The sequence below is a fragment of the Lampetra planeri genome, chromosome 38 (genome assembly GCF_965212315.1).
Source record: "Lampetra planeri chromosome 38, kcLamPlan1.2.h2, whole genome shotgun sequence".
Taxonomy (NCBI): Eukaryota; Metazoa; Chordata; class Hyperoartia; order Petromyzontiformes; family Petromyzontidae; genus Lampetra; species Lampetra planeri.
The window spans coordinates 10,329,767-10,347,723 of record NC_136144.1 but is presented as its reverse complement, the minus strand read 5'-3'; the positions used below and the strand labels follow the sequence as shown (position 1 = coordinate 10,347,723).

Below are 17,957 nucleotides of genomic sequence, written 5' to 3'. Positions count from 1 at the left end.
GAACCAAGAAGATATATAGCTCTTTTTCAGAAGCGACCTGGCCGCAAATGATTGTGAAACAAAGTGGCTTATCGTGCGGAAATGTATAGCAGCCAAATACTCAAAACGCATGTTTCTAAATGTGGAGGTGAAAATCAGATGACCCGGAGGAAAATCCAGGTGACGAAGGGGAGAACTTGAAACTCCAAATATACAGGCGTCAGGGTCGGGATCGAACCCAAGACCTCCTGCATACCAGGTGAAGTAGTTAACATCTCGCCACCATGACACGACCCTGTCTGACTCTCCTCTCACCTCGCTCTCCTCCCCTCACAAACCCCGACCTCACATCTCACTCCACTTCACTCCAATCCCTCGATGCTCCCTGCCCACCCCCCAGTCAACCTTCACCAAGTGGGTGGTTGCTAATTCTCTCTGCTGCCCTCGTAGTCTGGAACTTCCTTCCTCCAGCCCGCAGTGTGATGGCCTCCTTGTCTGGGCTCAAGAGCTTCCTTTCTTTCCTCTACTTATGTCTCTCACTATAACATAAATAATCCCACAATGCAGTTTCGTGCACAACAACATCTTAATAAGATGCGATAAGAATGCAAATTGTAGTTTTGTTGACGTTGCTCCTATATCCTGTTGCAATGAACCTAACCACCTTTAAATGACATCCCCACAGGACATGGCATTTTATGCTCTGCATCTACTCTGTAACGTGTTTTTTTGAACAAATTAGCTTCTTGATTTTCTTTCAGATCTGATCGCACAGGGTCAGCATGTAACGGTTCGTACAGAGAGGACAGGGGGCATGGAGATACTCACAACGGCCCTGCGGAGGTGCGTGCAGGCCGCCGTGAGGCGCTCCGTCAGCTCGACGAGCGAAGCCCCGGGATCGTCATCCTTTCCGGCGCTCCTCCGAGTTCTCTTGGACCTCGCCTCTCCGTGCGACGAGTCCGCGGAGCTGGATCCTGACCTGCCGCTCCCGCCGCCGTCGCCGCCACCATCACAGTCGTCGTCGTCATCGTCGTCGTCATCATCGTGTTCGTCATCGCTCCCTCCGTTACTGCCAGCGACCTTCATCATGGCTGCTCTCAACACACATGGCGCCAGGCGTAGAACGCTCATTAAGGTGGGAATATGGCCAAGTGTGTGTGGTTAGCGCGCTGCGCTGCAAACCCGGTGACCCGCGTCCGATTCTCGCTCATGGCCAACACCAGTGACAATTTTATAGATTGTGTGATATATCTCCTTCCGTGGGCCGATTTTAATCACGAAGCATTACACTATTCTATTGATGCCTTGTCTCATGACGCGAGCGATTCCGATCACACAATCGGGACAAAATTTGGGGACAAGGGCAGGAAACAGTGGTTACGGCACCCAGAACGCGGCGTTGGGAGGACGCGGACTTTTGCGCCGTCACCACCCTGGTGACTTCTGTCTCCTTGGTGCCATCTCGAGCCGAGGCTGGGACTTCCGGCATCGCCACCACGACCCCTGACGCCTCCAGCGAGAAGACGTTGGAGTCCACGGCTGCGTCGCTGTAAGCACAGAGCGCCGTTGTCTTTGCTGTGGTCCAACACCGTGGTCCGGCGTTTTTCCGGCAAGGTTAGCGGATCGTGCGGATGTTAGTTACTATGTGCGTTAAAATCCTGTCTGTATGGCTGAAGAACTGGATTCGTAGGGAGGAAAGTAGGCAATTCGGTATGCATGTAGACAGGAAGGTGGGATGGTGGGTGGGTATGTATACATGGAGGTGGAAAGTAGATATAAGTAGGTAGGCAGGAATATGTATGTAGGATAGTATGTAGGTAGGTTCAGCAGGTAGGTAGATATGCAGGTTACGTAATTGGTAGGCAGCTAAGCATGCGGGTAGGTGTGTAGTTAGGTGGCAGGGTACAGAAAACAAGTTGACTTAGTGAAGTTTGGACAGCGCCCATGAGTTCCCCTGTTGAGAAAAAACGCGACCAATTGGTTTTGATAGCGACGTAAACAAGCGCAGAAAAGTGCAAGGAAATGAGGATCGCTCACCTCCAGAGCCCCGGTTTGTTGTGTCTCTGCACCCATTCGCGCTTGCGCAGGAAGAGAGTGAGGTGACACCAGCCCAGCAGCTGGTTAAACCGACTCCGCCAGAGACACTCCTTTGTACACACCTGCAATACGAGGCACGTGACACAAACACGGAAAGACAACTGGGACACATGGGCTCAACAAGGACGCATGCAGCCCCTCCCATTATCACATAGCCATGCCCGCTCAATCGCTCACCCTGCCAACAGTGAGTGGCCTCCTCACTCTTCTACTGCTTACTCCTGGGCCAACCACTCCCACTATTCAGGCTCCACGAGTTGCCAATATCACGAGTCAAGAAAGAGCACAGAAATGTCAAAAATGGGTAAAAATTTAAATGATCGCCAATGGTTGAGGACACCAGGGCAACTCTTCTGAAGCTGGAACTCTTCTGGCCAAACCAGAACATTTGGTAGCTTTAGACAAAGATCCTCCACGTAGCCGCAGAGGCTGCTGGAATAAGTACTGTTAGCGAGTCCCAATCACCACCAGCACAGTACGTGAGGAGGTGGTGTCATCATAAAAAGTTTACGCACTACACTAGCTACTTGTTTAGGTGGTGGCTGACTGCGTTCAAGCCCAGGTATTCAGCGGTGCTGGATCAGTGTCCCAGACACAGTCATAATAATAAAAATACAATAACATTTGGATTGAGAGAGCATCTAAAAGCAACTGCATCTCAAACCTATCCCTTCACGTGTTTTTTTTTACTCATTGCTTGGTCAATGTGAGCTTCTGAACAAAAGCTTATTAATTTAAAATGTATTTTACTGATAATTAAATGTCGCCTTGTGGTGGAGCAGTGCTGCTGTGATTGATACTCTGCGAGCGGTATAGGAACTGGCTCTAGATCATCTCTTGACCACCGTGCACCGACCAGCGTGGTGAAGTATGGTCAAACAACCCCCACGACCGACACTGCGTGGGTAGGCCTTCTAACCATCACATTGTTTTGTTGTTTATTATTCAAGTTGCATTCAAATGAATGAAAGAACGAACGAGTGGAAGCATCTCATGTCTTTCAGGCCGAATGCCTGTTTTGAGTTGGGAGGGTCGGACTGACCTGGCGGAGTCGCTGGCGACGGATGAGCGGTCGAATGAAGCTCGTGAGCGCTCCTGTCAGCTGCTCCAGAGCTTTCTTCTCGTGCTGCTTTTTGCTCTCCCTTGCGATGAGGCGAGCGATATGGGTCAGGGGAGGAGAGATGACGTTGCCGCTTTTGTGAACGCAACAACGGTACGCTTTTGCGCGCCGTCGACCGCGCACGTCAACCGCTCATGGTGTGCACGCCATCGCAATTGTGCGTGGCCACTACATTGTGTGTGGTTTAATTGGCGCACCTTAATAATTATCCGTCGAAGAGGTTGATCATTATTTAATGGCAGTCATAAGCAACATTGGAGGGTTGCTGCTGAGTTATCTTACTCAATCAAAGGTCAAATCAAGAAACGTGAATAGGGAAACATCTGCCCTTTCTTCAAGATGCAACGAATCTGGTGTTTTACGTTGCACCTGATATTGAACGTGAACCGCGATCCGCGACCCTCACCTCTGCCTCGACAATTTCCCTGGGACTGATCTCTTTGGGGCCACGGTGGATCTGCTTGTGAGCTGAGGCTCCAGGCTCTACCGGCAGACAGGAGACAGCACTGAGCATTCTTTCGTTCATCACATGTTCTGCGAGACCGGCAATCGTATAAGACGATAAGGGAGGAGCATATGTTGTGCCCCGCAGACATGAGGATGGTGATGTGAAGCTAAGGGATCACAAGACTTGATCAGATCAGACATGGAAAGTTGAGGAAGAATCCGTGCGTGGTACACATCTCAGACAAGCTGAAAGGAAGTTGACTCAGATGGCCGGGATGTTTAGTAAGAAGAGAAGAAAAACACTTTTTTTTCATGTTTGTCATTGTCCATGTCTTATAATAGAAACAATATACAATGACTGAATGTGACGCGCAATGGCTCTTCTTTAGAGTAGCTACTCTGATAGACTAATATATATTCCAATGTTACATCATCAGTCATGATCAATCTACTGCTGGATGACATCATGAATGACAAATGCCATTAAAGGAATTATATGTGAGCAAAATCATTAAAACTATATGAAATTATAGTTAAACTATTTACCTTTCGTATAGAGTTTAATACACACGGTATATTTTATGAGTGTAAATAAAAATTTGGGTTGACTCTAATTGATACATAATACACTACAGAGTACAGCAACAGGCTACGCTGAGCCTGTACAGTAAAACCTTGGATTGCGAGCATAATTCCTTCCGGAAACGTGTTTGTAATCCAAAGCACTCGTATATGAAAGCACTCGTATATCAGTTGTGATCACGTGACACTCGGCAGACAAAGCGTATACACGTACTACTCGTATTGCAAGACCTCGCTCGTTTATCAAATTAATATTTATTTTAAAATTTTGCTCGTCTAGCAAAACACTCGCAGACCAAGTTACTCGCAATCCAAGGTTTTACTGTACTTAGAAGCGCTTGCATGAACTTTACATTTCCACACCAACAAAAGGCCAATATGGCCTGGGATGACAGTAAGAATGAACAAACGATGAGTGGGGAGACACCTTGTGGTAGTCGGCAATGATACTGGCCTGTTTCCTTGGATCATCCGTGCCCACTCTGATAAGCCCTGTCATCTTCTCCAGCTCTGGTTTGAGGCCGAGAATCAATTCATTCCGTCTGCAATTAAAAAAACACAGCAGAGGAGCAAAGTCAAGAACGCCACGGAGTGTCGCTGCTCAGACGAGCAACGGGACCGTGCCCCCTGTGTGCACATAATCACGGTGAGGCACTTCCCCCACGCCACGTGGGTTGAGGGGAGTTATACTGGTAGGAACTTCCTGGTACTGGTAGGAACCTCCTGGTACTGGTAGGAACCTCCTGGTACTGGTAGGAACCTCCTGGTTACACCAGCCCACAGGGGATTATTGTGTCCGTCCGTCGTGCAGGGAGGGGCTGGGAGGGGAGGGGAGGGTGGGAAGGGGAGGGTGGGGTGGGGAGGGGCTGGGTGGGGAGGGTGGGGAGGGGCTGGGTGGGGAGGGGCTGGGTGGGTGGGGAGGGTGGGGCTGGGTGGGGGGTGGGAGGAGTGGGGCTGGGTGGGGAGAGGCTGGTCATCCCGTGGTGCCCTTATAAAACTCAACGTTTAACCTACTCACGCCGGTTTGTGCCCGCCCTCACAGTCGGGCATATTTGCGGAATACACCACGCCACCGTTGACCCTGGCCATTGACCGAGCAACCCAACGTTCCTACCAGCTCCCTCCGCAGGAATGTATTTTGACCACACTTTCGCCATGCTGGTCAGTGCAGGTTGGTGAAGGCGGGGAGCATAAATGCACAGAACAGTGGATTTTTCTGTGCTGCTCTCTGCTGCCCACTACATAGCCAATGTAGCTCTCAATGTGGTACTATACACAGTAAATTATCTCCACAGAGGGGATGATGGGCAGAGTCAACCCCTGATTTGGAATTAAACTCATGCCCTTCTGGCTGTGAGCCAAGCGCTCTCATCACAGCAACATCCTGTTGGGCAGTTAGCGCAATAACAGCCACTTAAAAATATAATCTCAACCGACATTCGTATTATTATCAAATGCTTTGTGATTATGTCAATAAGTGTGCTGTTGGTTATGTGCTGCTGCTGTTTATAGTGATGGCCTTGCTGCTACTGATGCTGCTCCTGACAATAATGTTTCTCTTGCTGCTACTACAGCTGCTGCTCCTGACGACTGTATAATATAGATGAGGTTGCTGCTGCTGATGATGATGTCAGGACCTGATGAGCCAAACTTGAATGTCTTCACCCCACTCCACCGCCAGCTCCACCGCGTCCTCAGAAAGAGCTCGGTTGAGCAAATGCACGAAGAACTCCAGGAAACGAGGGTGTCGGTGGAACTTCATCACTGTGCCCAACAAAGACGTAAAGACTCACCCGACAAACATCAACATCACCATTTCCAGGGCACGGAAACCATCTCCCATTCTCATATACGAAGACAAAAAACACCCGTCTTGCCTTTTCAGGATATTTGAGCAAGTGCTACGAGCGAGCACTTGTGAAGGCTGGCACGGTAAATAAGGGGGTGGAATGATCAATGCCATCCCTGGCTGAGTCGACCTCGGGGAGGCCTAAGACCAGTTCAGGTCTCAGGTCGCAAGGTTCATAGTGCAGTGGGCTCACCACTACACTACCACATTGATACACACACATAGAGATACATAGATACACATAACAGCTAGTGTGCACTATTAGCAGAGTAAGTACTGTAGTACTGTGTCCCACATGTGGTTCAATATTTCCCAGAATTTGTATTTAGAAGCAGAGGCGTTTTAGATTGAATGGCAGTAAGTGCTTTAACACTGCAGGAATAACATTATTGCATTATTTTTGAGGGGTCGGGTCGCGGTTGCAGGAAAGATAGCAGTGTGGAATTGGCTTGTAGGTTTGGGTCGCTTCAGGTAGTCACAGGTAAGGGGTCGGGTCGCGGGTGAAAAGGTTAGATCCGCACAGGACTCTAACTCAGAGTGCAAAGGTAACCACCAATTGGAAACATTTGATTGTGTATTTTTTCCCCTCGATTATCCACATCGGACATGGAATTCTAATGAGTGAATAACCCTGTCGGAAAATACCTTCCTTGTGCGCCATCTTAAGAGGTAGTTTCGCAATACATGAATGCAGCACCATTGGATCTTCAAGTCCCGTGAGATCTGCTTTGACATCTGGTTATGGCATGGGAGATTAGGAGAGACAACATTCAGTGGTGAGTGGTATCTGAACCGGCCCTGGGACTCCTCCTCATCACTTCCCCAACACACATTGAGTAGACGTGGTGAACTATGGTTAAACAATCTCCACAGACGACATGGCAGGGGAGGCCTTCGTCCAATAGTTGAATGAGCAAGGGGCGTTCGTACGTATAAAAAACATGACGGATCTCACTGTAGGAGATAATTAAAAGTCAACCAAAGTGTCCCCTTGCTCGAATTAGCATGGAGCTCCTTGCGTAAATTCCATATTCCTATGGCAGGGCGCACTCGTGCCATTCCATAGGACGACAACTCAAGACAACTCATTGCATTCCTCAATGGTTCCAGAGAATTGAAACACCGACTCATGCCCTGACCAGGATATGAACCTGCAAACATTTCCGCTTGTGAGTCACACGCAACAGCAACAACATCACCACCTAGTGAGTGAGACATTTTGAACACAATATTAAAGTCCAACTTACCTTGTTTCGAGATCTTTAGCGCAAAAGCCTCCAATGCGTTTAATTCAGCAGTAAAGTTGCGTTCCTCTTTGGGTGCCAGCTGCTTTTTAATCGTGAGTCTTTTTCCGATACTTGACTGTAAGGACACCAATCACACTTTAAAGTGTGTACAAACTTGTATAAATAATACTACACATACTAACCAGTGGGGGCCACGGTGCAATGGTTGGCACATTGCATTCTGAACGCGATAACCTGAGCTCAATTTTACGCTACAGCTAACATCAGTGGCAAGTGACATTTCAAGTGACATTGGACCCTCCCGTAACTGACCCACTCTAGCCAGTGGCAGTAAAAGGACCCCCATGACTGACACGGCATGGGGAAGCCTTCATCCACCAGCTATCAAACGAGACGTGTAACAATCCACTGCCTCGCGATTCGATGATTTTTCATGATTAGCAGTGGTGATTCAACTCGAGATTAATTTATCTTATTGCCTCTAGTACAGTGGCCTCAGGGGTTATATAAGACTGGCTATGGTTTTAATGATGTTTTCTCATTATAGAAGCTTTAAACTTATTTTGGACAGCCCACAACATGCTATGTAGGTGTGTGTCTGCAAGACAAGAGCAATCGATTAATTGATACGCATCTTTCTTTGACAATCTACACCGATGAATAAAGACACGACTGCAGTGTTTTCCTGACCTCCAGCAGTGTGCTACTGCCAACATCCTGCCTGTCGGTCGCCCTGGGCATCTCGAGAGACGAGGGCAGGGCCAAGCCATCAAGGTCTTCACGAAGGAGACGCTTTCCCAATTCCAGGGCATCACCAGCGACGTCCGGCTCATCCCATTCACAGTGCGCCTGTGCAAAGTGCGGTGAAACATCAGCAATCGACCACCTCAGCCCAACCTCGGAGGGGTCGCCCTCACACAGGAAGCAATCATTGACCTCGATGAAATTTTAATTGTCGACACGAATCCCACAAGTGGCGTAGCGTGGTTGGCATGTGTCCCTGGGTGATCATAATCATAATTATGATCGCTCACTGAACTCCAGACACTGAAATGTACCCGAGTTAATGCTGTCACTGAGAGATGGACAGACAGACAAAGACATCTTTTTATACAAATAAATATGTAGATAGATAGATGGAGATATGGATGCATGGACATAAAAATGGATGGAAAGACAGACATATGGATAAACAACCAGAAAGATCGATACGTAAACTTTCTACAATGTCATAATTACATTCTCTGAGTTACAGAAACCCATGTCATAATATGAGATGAATATCTCACAATACCATAGGAAGAGAGAAAGATGTGTAAATGCAGTGTCTTGAATGGTGCATTATTATTATTCAACTGACAAACACCGCGACTTTTAATTATTCCTTGTACGGCTGATCTTGATGTACAGCAACACCTATAATTTTACAATGAGGTGGCCGAGTCAGAGAATTGCATCAGGATACCTCTTTTGACCCAGGAAGCCGTCCAAATTTCCCCAAGGCGGCGACCTCATAAAGAGGACATCCTGGGAAAATCAGAACGTGTGGCAACCTCATGCCTTGCGGGAATCATTTTCCTATAACCACAAAAGGGTGGTGGCAATCACCTTGGCCAGGTAGTGTGACATTTTCGCCACCATGTGCTGGAGACTCTCACTGAAGCCCGCTTGCTTGCGCACACGGACAGATGCCGGGACTGCCTTTATCATATCCAGGCATAACCAGAGTACCTGAAGAAACATCACAGTACACAAACCGAACCAAAATTAAACTTCGTTTTGTTGATAAGTGCATGGGTAAATGAGTAGGAAGGCATGTAGATGAGTCTCTATGCCAATGTGTGTGGATTGTGTGCACCTGTGTGTGTGTGTGTATATATAGGGAAGCAGTAGTGTAGCGGTTAAAGCATTGCGCTACGAACCCAGCGACCCAAGTTCGATACCCGCTCACGGCCAACATCACACTGGGGAAACAAAGGTGGCCGGGTGTGGTGCTGGCCACCCACCCCCTTGTGTACCATGCTGGCCTTCAACAGGTGCTCGCTAACAGCACTTGCACCAACAGTCTGTCAAGGCTATATGGAGGATCTTTGTCTTTGTGTATATTTGTGCATGTGTGTGTGGTGCACGCATGCCTTTGCCGCGGCTCTTGAAGTCACGCCGTGGTACATGAAAGGCGCCAGAAGCCCGTGACACGTGGCCCCGGCCTGCAAGGTCAGCGCCGGCTCGTCCAGATGATGATGACACAGCTCCAGCGCCACCAGCACACGTGCGCACTCCTCCAGACGGGCGCTCTGAGGGCATCACACAGGGGCGGACTCGCCCAGAGGTCAGTGGCAGTGAGCAGGGCCCATCAAGGATGGCGCTATGCTGCCACGGTGTAATGAGCACACTGGATTTGCAATCCAGAGATTGCCGGTTCAATTTCCTGGTACGGCAGTTGAAACAATGGTGAAACTTGCTTCCATTCTCCTGCCTCTGTTCATGAAGCAGTATAAATAGGTGTACCACAGTTGCTCGATTTATAGGCCGTGTGTGGTGTGGTAAAGTGTGGGCCCTCCCACCTCTACCAAGAAGTCCGTACAGCTTGGAAAAGAAGTCAAAATACCCAATAAACGTTCTCAATAACATACACGTTGTCTACAGCTCTATAATCTCTATCTCTCGTTTATATATCTTACATCTTACTCATAATGGAGAGCCACATATCTCTCAGTGGAACGCTCCTAGAGCCATCGTGGGCCACATCTGGACTGCAGTCTGCCAGTTGAAGAATCATGCCCTCGTGTAACGTGGCCTCAAACCCAAAGAGCTCGAGCGGGGATGCCACACTTGCTCTACAGCCACCCAACAATACCAAGACCACCACCACTCTCTTCCCGTACCTGCCATTGCAGGGGAACGCGCTTCTCCGAGGAGACAGATGCACCCCCCATGGTCACGTCACATGAGATGAAGACGCTGGACACAAACAGCCTGAGAAGGATGGGCGACGCCCCACTCACTGCCTCCTCCCGCAGCCTATGGAGACATAAGTGCAAACACCACACGAATGTATGGTTTTGTTAGTGAGCGTGCGTGCGTTAAGTGTGAATGGGAGAGAGGGATGGACTCATGGGGAAGATGTACTGTGTCCACAGGATGGGCTCTCCTCTGGTAATAAATTACTCTAATAAATGAGTCAAGTCAAGTACATTTCTCTTTGGTTAACACATGGTGCCTTTCTGGCACAAATCTGCCACCCAAAGTGCCAGATATATGAAGGAGACATATTGTCTGCTTATCTATTCTGTTTAATAAAGAATACATTGATACACGCATAACTTGTACATTAACGTAACAATTGATTGCAATTGAGGCATCAATGTATTGTAATATTCCTAGTTACTGAAGGTAGCTACAAACAGAATGGTTGCACCTTTGAGTATTCTCGTATGGCTTCTGTCCAAATCCAAAGCCAAACACTCATTAATGTAACTGTACAAACATTTCAGTGCATGACCACCCTCCTGAAAATGTGCATTACGACTCGTTAATACTTACCTGGGTTAATACATGGCATTGAAGCATTATTCTGATTACCTTAAAGCTACCAAACGTCCTGGGTTCAGAAAGGCTGTTCCTGTGTTCCAAAGCATTTGAGAAAATTGGATATTTTCTCCCAGTTAATATTTTCAGGCCTCATGCTCAATTCACGAGGTTGGCAAAGGGCAGGGCTACCTGAGTCGTAGGTCGGGTTGGCAGCGGACTGGGGTGGGGCGGCCTACGGGCAGTAGGCAGGGTCAATGTCACAAACTGCAAGAACACTCACTGTGTGGGCGGGATAGTGATTGAGTGCACGCCGCTATATAAAAGTTGGTCCTGGTTGAGCTTCCCAGAAATGTGGTTGCTTTAGCCTACCTCCACCGCTTCACAGAGTCTTCAGAATCAGTTTCAGACTCTGGCGAGGACACAAAATGATCCCAGAGCAGTGTGCACGTTGACCTCGCGATGGTGAAACATCGCGTCTGGAAAGCCACCTGCAACAACAGAACACCACCCCGGCCACAATAGCACTCTTGAAGGCCTTTAAAAAGTCGGGCAACATTTTTGAACGTCACTATGTTTCTCTGCTTTACACGTAAACCTTACAGACTTGACTGCTACGCCACAGTGGATTAGCCGAGGGAAGCGGCTATGTGGGTTAACGGGTTGATTGATCGGTGCATTCGGATTGGTTGGTGGTCTTGTTGGTTGGGAGGTGAATAAGTGTGTTTATGGGCAGGTAGTTGCATGGGTGGTATTAGTAGATAGGAGGGTTGGTCTGCTGGATGCTTTGTGATTGGGTTGGGTATTTACTTGGTAGGTGTGTTGGTGTGTTCGTTGTTTGTTGATGGGTTTATTGAGCGGGTAAGTGTGTTGGAGGGTTAGTGAGTTGTTTAATGAGTTATGTAAGTTGGTGGGAATAGTTAGTTTAGTGTCAGTGGATGAGCAGACTTGTTGACGGATAGGTGTGTCAGTGGGTTAGTAGGCTGGTGGATAGTTTATTGGTGGGCTGGCTCATGGGTGGGTGTGTTGGTGGTCTCGTAGACTGGTTGATGGATATGAGTGGTTGGTGGGCGAGTCGACCGGTTGATGTGTGAGTGTGTCGAGTGCATCGCTGGGTGGGTGCTGTGCGACAAACCTGCGCCAGATAGGCCCATGCCAAAAGTGTGGGCAGGGGGCACGATGCCAGGATAGGGCGAGTGGTCTCCCCAATGGTGCCCCCCACCAGGCTGCCGTCGCGAGCGTATGCCGCCACCGCGAACACGTACTTCTCGTTAGGCTGCAGCCCCTCGGCACGGAGGAGGCACCCTTCGCCCGCGAGCACCTGTAAGCGTTCGCGGTGAGACGTTTCGAGGGTGGGTCAGGCGTCTCAGGTGGCTCTTATTGGCCGCGTCACAAATTCTGAGCTCACGCAGCTGAGATCAAATATCAAACCCCGGGCAGCCACACATGATGATAATGATGATGGAATGTTTCCTCGACGAATTGTCATGATTTGGGATCATGATTCGATTTTAAAAAAAAATTTATATCGTCAGAATTTGCATTTTTCCCTTGTCTATTTTGTATAGTTCTGTTCAATCAATTCATCTAAATGTAACATTCGCATACCATTTGTATCTAATTTACATGAATCATAAAACAAATATTCTAACATGCAAATTTAAATGTATTTATCGTAAGCGCAAGAATACATTTCAATAGATTGTCCTACGTAACTTTACACATCTAGTTGTAGCTGGGCCAACCCATGTCCGCCCGTGCATGAACTGAGAGGCCTGGCGCTGGCGGGTTAGGGCTCCACTGTGCTCTGTACCTCCTCTCCAGTGCCCTGCAGGTGGTAGTCACTGAGCCGCACTTTCACGTTGTGTCCCGCGGCCGTGCGCCCAAACAGTCGGTACCACACCACCTGTGGGGAGGTGGGACAAGGCTGCCGTCACCGAGAGAGCGATCAACAAAACAGAGCCCTGATTTGGACCTGCACAAGCAATTATTGTGATAACTTACAGTCCTCAATTCCCGAGTCAGACTGGAAGACTCCTGTTGGTTTAGTAGGTATGATGATGATAGTGATGACAATATGAAGGTGAGTTTTGTAAAAACACACGCATAATACATATATGAACACGTTATAACCAAAGGGTTTATTCTTTCAAAAGAGACCTGGGGTGTAAACAAATAAGGAATGTAAAAAAATATTGCAGTATAGTACAGAAATACAGACAATCAAAATATCAAGAATGATAAAAACATTTTTTTTATTATGATTATAGTCACAATTATCGTGGTGGTGGTAGTGATGGTGATGACGATTGCGATAACAACAAATCCATTTAAGCATTCATGCAGTCAAATAATTTGCATATTAATATATATTTGTCACTTATTCACAGATGCAGCTGCCACCCAGGCATATGTAGAACTTTAGAACTGCTTTTTGTGTTTAGTTTGTTGTCCTTCCCCCGCACCTCTGATTAGCACGGTTGGCTACGTGCGGTGTGAAATTATATCAACATACATGCATACATACATACGTGTGCAGGTGCGCTCGTGCATGCTCGTGCATTCACGTGCTTGTGCGATCACACGCAGCTCGTGTGCCGTGTGATCGTGTGAGCAGTGGCACCTGCGGTGAGCCGCTGAAGGGCACAGGGGTGAACACCGCGCCGCGTTCTCCACACCGCAGCAGGAGGGGCGGGGGTGGCACGGCCCCCTGACCCCTGGGCGTGCCACGTCCCGGGAGATGAAAACCGCTCTTCTCCATCTCTGCCTTGCGGATGAGGCCAGCCGCCCCCTACAGCGCACGTAAGACCAACGCAGGTACCGTTTGTTTTCAGCCCTTTGTTAGTCCCCGGGTGGATGAAGGCCTTCCCAAGGCGTGTCAGTCGTGGGAGTTGTTTGACCATATCTGACCAAGCTGTGTCAGTTCAGATATCATTTGCCGCTGATGTTGGGTAGTGGCCGAGAATTGAACATGGACTCTGGGTTCATGGCACTAACCACTTGGCCACCACTCCCCACCCATTACTTAGGAGTGGAGCATTGGTGCAGTGGCTAATGCACTGTGTTACAAACTCTACGGCCTAGGTTCAATTCTTGACAATGATTAACATGAGTGGGGAGGGATATCTGAACTAGCCCTGCACCCCTGCCTTCACTAGCCCACACTGATCAGTGCGGTGAAGTATGAAAAAAAAGACACAATTTTAGTGGAACATTTTTGTTACCAAAATGATAAAAAAACACAAACTTAACCCAAGTCATATTACTGTTCAATTTGTAACGTGTTAATAATAAAATCAGTTAAACCTTGTTCAAAATGAATGGTTTCGTTTAATCGGTGCAATAGTCTGATTTATTTTTACGCAAAAAAAGGTTACTCGGGATTTTTAATGTACGGTACACATCACGCGCTGGCAACTGGGCAGCGGTGCAGAGCGTGGCTACTGTCATGGGGCCTGGTACAAGGAATTGAAAAGAGGGCCCCCTGCCCAATATTCCACGTGTTCGGAGGGCCCCTCCAGCCTGCGGGGCCCCAATGCAGTCACACTTTCCGCACGTTCGACAGTCATACCCTTTGTACTCTCACCTCCAACATCTTAGCGACTTCACTGGGTGCCTTGGCAGGAGCAGAAGCCTCGAGTAGGGCTTTCTGCATGATGAACGCTGCCTTGGATAAGGGATTGCGTCCGACTGTTGCTAGAACATCTTCCTCTGTGGTTTACCATCACAGACATATGCGGAGCGTTTAGCAACATAGCTCTGTAGCAAAAAAACGAGGCAACCACGCACATCGCAATGGGAGAGCTCTCCCCCAATTCTTTAAATACACAATGCATTTGCTTCCGTGAAGCTGTTTAAGTCATGGGAGTCGTCTCTGATTCATACGTGACTCGCGCTTCCATACTTTGCGGAGATTCAGGGCACTTCGCCAAACCTCCCCTTTCGTCCACAATCAGAGAATAAAAAAAAGTAATAATAGTAATTTTATTTTACACAGTGCCATTCATGCGAATTGCATCCCACAATGTTGTATATAAATTAACATATTCCTGGGTTAACTTACTCTTTCCCACAGCGATTGTGGTCATGCCACGTTATGGTTTAGTGCTTGGTGTCAGGGTAGGCTTCTGTACCTGTGAGGCTGCTATCAGTGCCAGGCTGCTTGGGAATGCACTCTCTGCAACTTCTCCCCGGCTTTTTGAGTTGACCGCCATCTGCTTCTGCACAAATCGAACAACAGCGAGGGTGAGCACCTTTCACTCCCCTATAACAAATTGGTGGTGATATCATGAGGGCACTCGTACCAGGCTAGGTGCATTCTAAGGCTTGGAGATGTAAAGGCTTGCTTGCAGGTGGTAGCAGTGCAAAATTAATGTTATGGATTACCAAATTGGGAAAACCGGCACGTGCACCCGCTTACAGGGGGTGGCTAATTTCTCCAACCAAACGTTTGAGTAACCGGTTTAGACATCAGTCGGCCAATGCAATACCAAATATCTCTGCCGTTTATACAAATGTAATGCGGGCGTAAGCGACCTTCCGGAGGTGACGTCACGGGGGGTGGAGTCATGTGACGTGGGGGGAAGGTTCGGGGCTTTAAGCGGGTAAACCGGAAGGGGAAGGCAGTCGGGGTGGGAGCGGAAAAGAGTGAGGCCACGCGGGCAAGTGTGGAGAGGGGGGGCGCCGACGGCCATCGGGAGCCAACCCCGAAGATAAGAGGAAGCTGCGGAGTGGTGTGCAGCTGGGGAGGAGACAGCCAGGAGGGCTGCGTGTTAGAGGCAGCGGTGTGGCTGCCAGGAGGAGCTGCGGAGAGAGAGAGAGAGAGCAAGAAGCTGTGAGAGCTGCGGAGGGAGAAGAGCAGCAGAGAGTACAGCCAAGGGGGGCTGTGTGAGAGAAACAGCAGCGGAGCTGCTGTTGTGGATCGGGCCGACATTGGAGTCAGCACCGTGGAGAAGCTACAGAGTAAAGACAGCCGTGTGGGTGTACAGCACGAACCGAATAATAAAGGACACTGAGCCAGACATCGTGGTCCAGTCGTTTATTACACTGGTGTCGGAAGTGCAACGGCATGTCGAAACAAGTGAGGAAGAAAGTTAATCCGGCGCCTGCATCGGCTTCTTCGTCCGACGACGACGAACTCCCTCCAACCGCGGATCCTGTTGGGGTGGTGGAGGAGAGCCCGGCTGAGGCGACCACGGGAACGGGAGTGGAGGATGTTGGCGCGGTGGCGGGTCCGTCGACATCATCAGACGCGGATCAACGATGGCAAGCGATGGCGGTACAACTGGAGGCACTTAAGGACGTCCTGGCGCATCTATGCCATCTCGTCGCGCCAGGGACGATGGATGATGCAAGTGGTGCTCCGCGGGCCGCCACGTTGCCTGTCCTGCCGCCGCCATTGCCCACGCGGCAAGAGGCCGCCATTTTGCGCGCTCCGTGGCGCCAAACCGCCATCTTGGCCACGCCGCGGGCCGACGCCATTTTGAATTTGCCATCACAACCACCACCATTGGAAGACGGCGGGAAGAGGAGTCGGAGTCGCCACCTTACAACAGTTAAAGAATTTTCCGTCGGTGGGGACTGGAGCGCGTTCGCCTGCCGCTTCTTGGCGGCGGTACGCACAGCAAGATGGACCGATGCGGAGGCTTTGGAGGTGTTGCCGACTCTCCTGGACGACGAATCTGTCCGATTCTTCCGTTCCATAGCGACCGATAAGAAGGCAACTTTATGTGGTGTTTTTCAAGAAATGGCCGATGCTTATGAGCCACCAGATGATGCGCATCGGCGATTCGCTCAACGACAACGAGCACCAGAGGAGTCGCCCGTGGCGTTCAGGGGTGTGGTGCTGGAGCTGGCCATGGCAGCTTATCCTGAGACGCCACAGGACCTGCTTGAGCCTCTCATATTAGGGAAAATGTTGGAGCTGTCTCGGGATCTAGGGATCCCCATGCCTGTGTGTGGGCATGAGAAGCTAACTTCCCGGATGGCTGCTAAGTGTCTCGATGCGCAATTCAACCTCCGTCGCTGGAAACAAGTGACGGCGTGGACGGGGGGGCCCGTCAAAGAAGGGGAGGCGTTGGGGTGGAACCCTGCGCAGGCCGTCTATGTTCCGGATGACCGGGGCCCTCAACAACTGACGGCCGCCTCCGCTCCATGGACGGGACGCGGCGGGCCGAGACCGCGCGCGGTGCTACCAGAACGGGGCCGTCAGGAGGCGAGGCCTGCGCTTCGGCGCAACGAGGCCGAATGTTTCCGCTGCGGGCGTAGGGGCCACTACGCCAGAGACTGCTGGGCCCGCTTCCCGGCTCCGCCGCAGCAGGAGGCCTCGGCACCGGTCAAGTCGGCTAAAGATCCTCCGAAACAGGCATGTCGGCACGCACCAGACACTCGGCAAGGCTTTCCACCTCACCCACCACCTGTGTTGCGCGATCCTATTGTTGTTGTTAAAGAAAGGCCATCGACGGGGCCTTTTCATTCAGTTACGCAGTGGCGCAAATTGGCACGGAGAGTTGTCGCGGCCGCTACGGGTTCGTCCACTGTACCGGGGTCCATACAAGGTGTGGACGTGCGCATTTTGGTTGACTCGGGGGCGTCTGCGACTATTATATCGGATGTCATTTTCCATCTGTTGGGCATTCCGTCGGGGGCTGTGCGTCCGGTTTATGGGTCGTGCGTCGCTGCGAACGGGGGTAGCATGGGTATCGTGGGTCAGGTGGATGCTAAGATATCTATTGGGGATGTGTCGGCCTCGGGTGTTGTGTTGATATCGAGATCTTTGGCGGTTCCTTGTTTGTTAGGCACCGATTTTTTGGCTAAGATGCCCATTTTGATCAAAATCAATGAGAATTGTATTGAACTGCCGGGGGGCCGTCAAATCTCGTTCCTGCCGTCGCCCTGGGGGCGACCTGCTTCGGCCGTACAAGTGCAGGCGCTGTCCGTCGCATCTGTGGACATCCCACCTGGTACACAGATGCTTATACCCTTGCGGTATCGGAAGCCCCTGCCTGATCGGCTAGGAGCAGTAGGGGTCTTGTTGTCACCGTCCGCCACGATATCAACCGGGTTGGCGTTAGTGGGGGCACAGACCATCGTCCGGCCGGATCAATTA

General features: G+C 49.9%; 1 protein-coding gene across 1 annotated transcript in view; it reads right to left on the bottom strand.

Moving 5' to 3' along the window:
• The window catches only part of CFAP54 (cilia and flagella associated protein 54), a 73,963-nt gene that overhangs the window by 32,479 nt on the left and 23,527 nt on the right, over window positions 1–17,957 (bottom strand). Inside the window, exons 19-37 of the mRNA XM_078612349.1 lie at window positions 14,983–15,069; window positions 14,436–14,560; window positions 13,473–13,640; window positions 12,663–12,755; window positions 11,985–12,170; window positions 11,222–11,340; window positions 10,207–10,342; window positions 9,457–9,615; window positions 8,930–9,052; window positions 8,012–8,170; window positions 7,322–7,436; window positions 6,720–6,809; window positions 5,863–5,989; window positions 4,653–4,767; window positions 3,603–3,679; window positions 3,119–3,218; window positions 2,017–2,138; window positions 1,366–1,526; window positions 808–1,070 (exon numbers count right to left, since the gene is read on the bottom strand). Coding sequence (XP_078468475.1) covers window positions 808–1,070; window positions 1,366–1,526; window positions 2,017–2,138; window positions 3,119–3,218; window positions 3,603–3,679; window positions 4,653–4,767; window positions 5,863–5,989; window positions 6,720–6,809; window positions 7,322–7,436; window positions 8,012–8,170; window positions 8,930–9,052; window positions 9,457–9,615; window positions 10,207–10,342; window positions 11,222–11,340; window positions 11,985–12,170; window positions 12,663–12,755; window positions 13,473–13,640; window positions 14,436–14,560; window positions 14,983–15,069 — 2,525 coding nt within the window. The remainder of the gene's footprint in view (window positions 1–807; window positions 1,071–1,365; window positions 1,527–2,016; window positions 2,139–3,118; window positions 3,219–3,602; window positions 3,680–4,652; window positions 4,768–5,862; window positions 5,990–6,719; window positions 6,810–7,321; window positions 7,437–8,011; window positions 8,171–8,929; window positions 9,053–9,456; window positions 9,616–10,206; window positions 10,343–11,221; window positions 11,341–11,984; window positions 12,171–12,662; window positions 12,756–13,472; window positions 13,641–14,435; window positions 14,561–14,982; window positions 15,070–17,957) is intronic.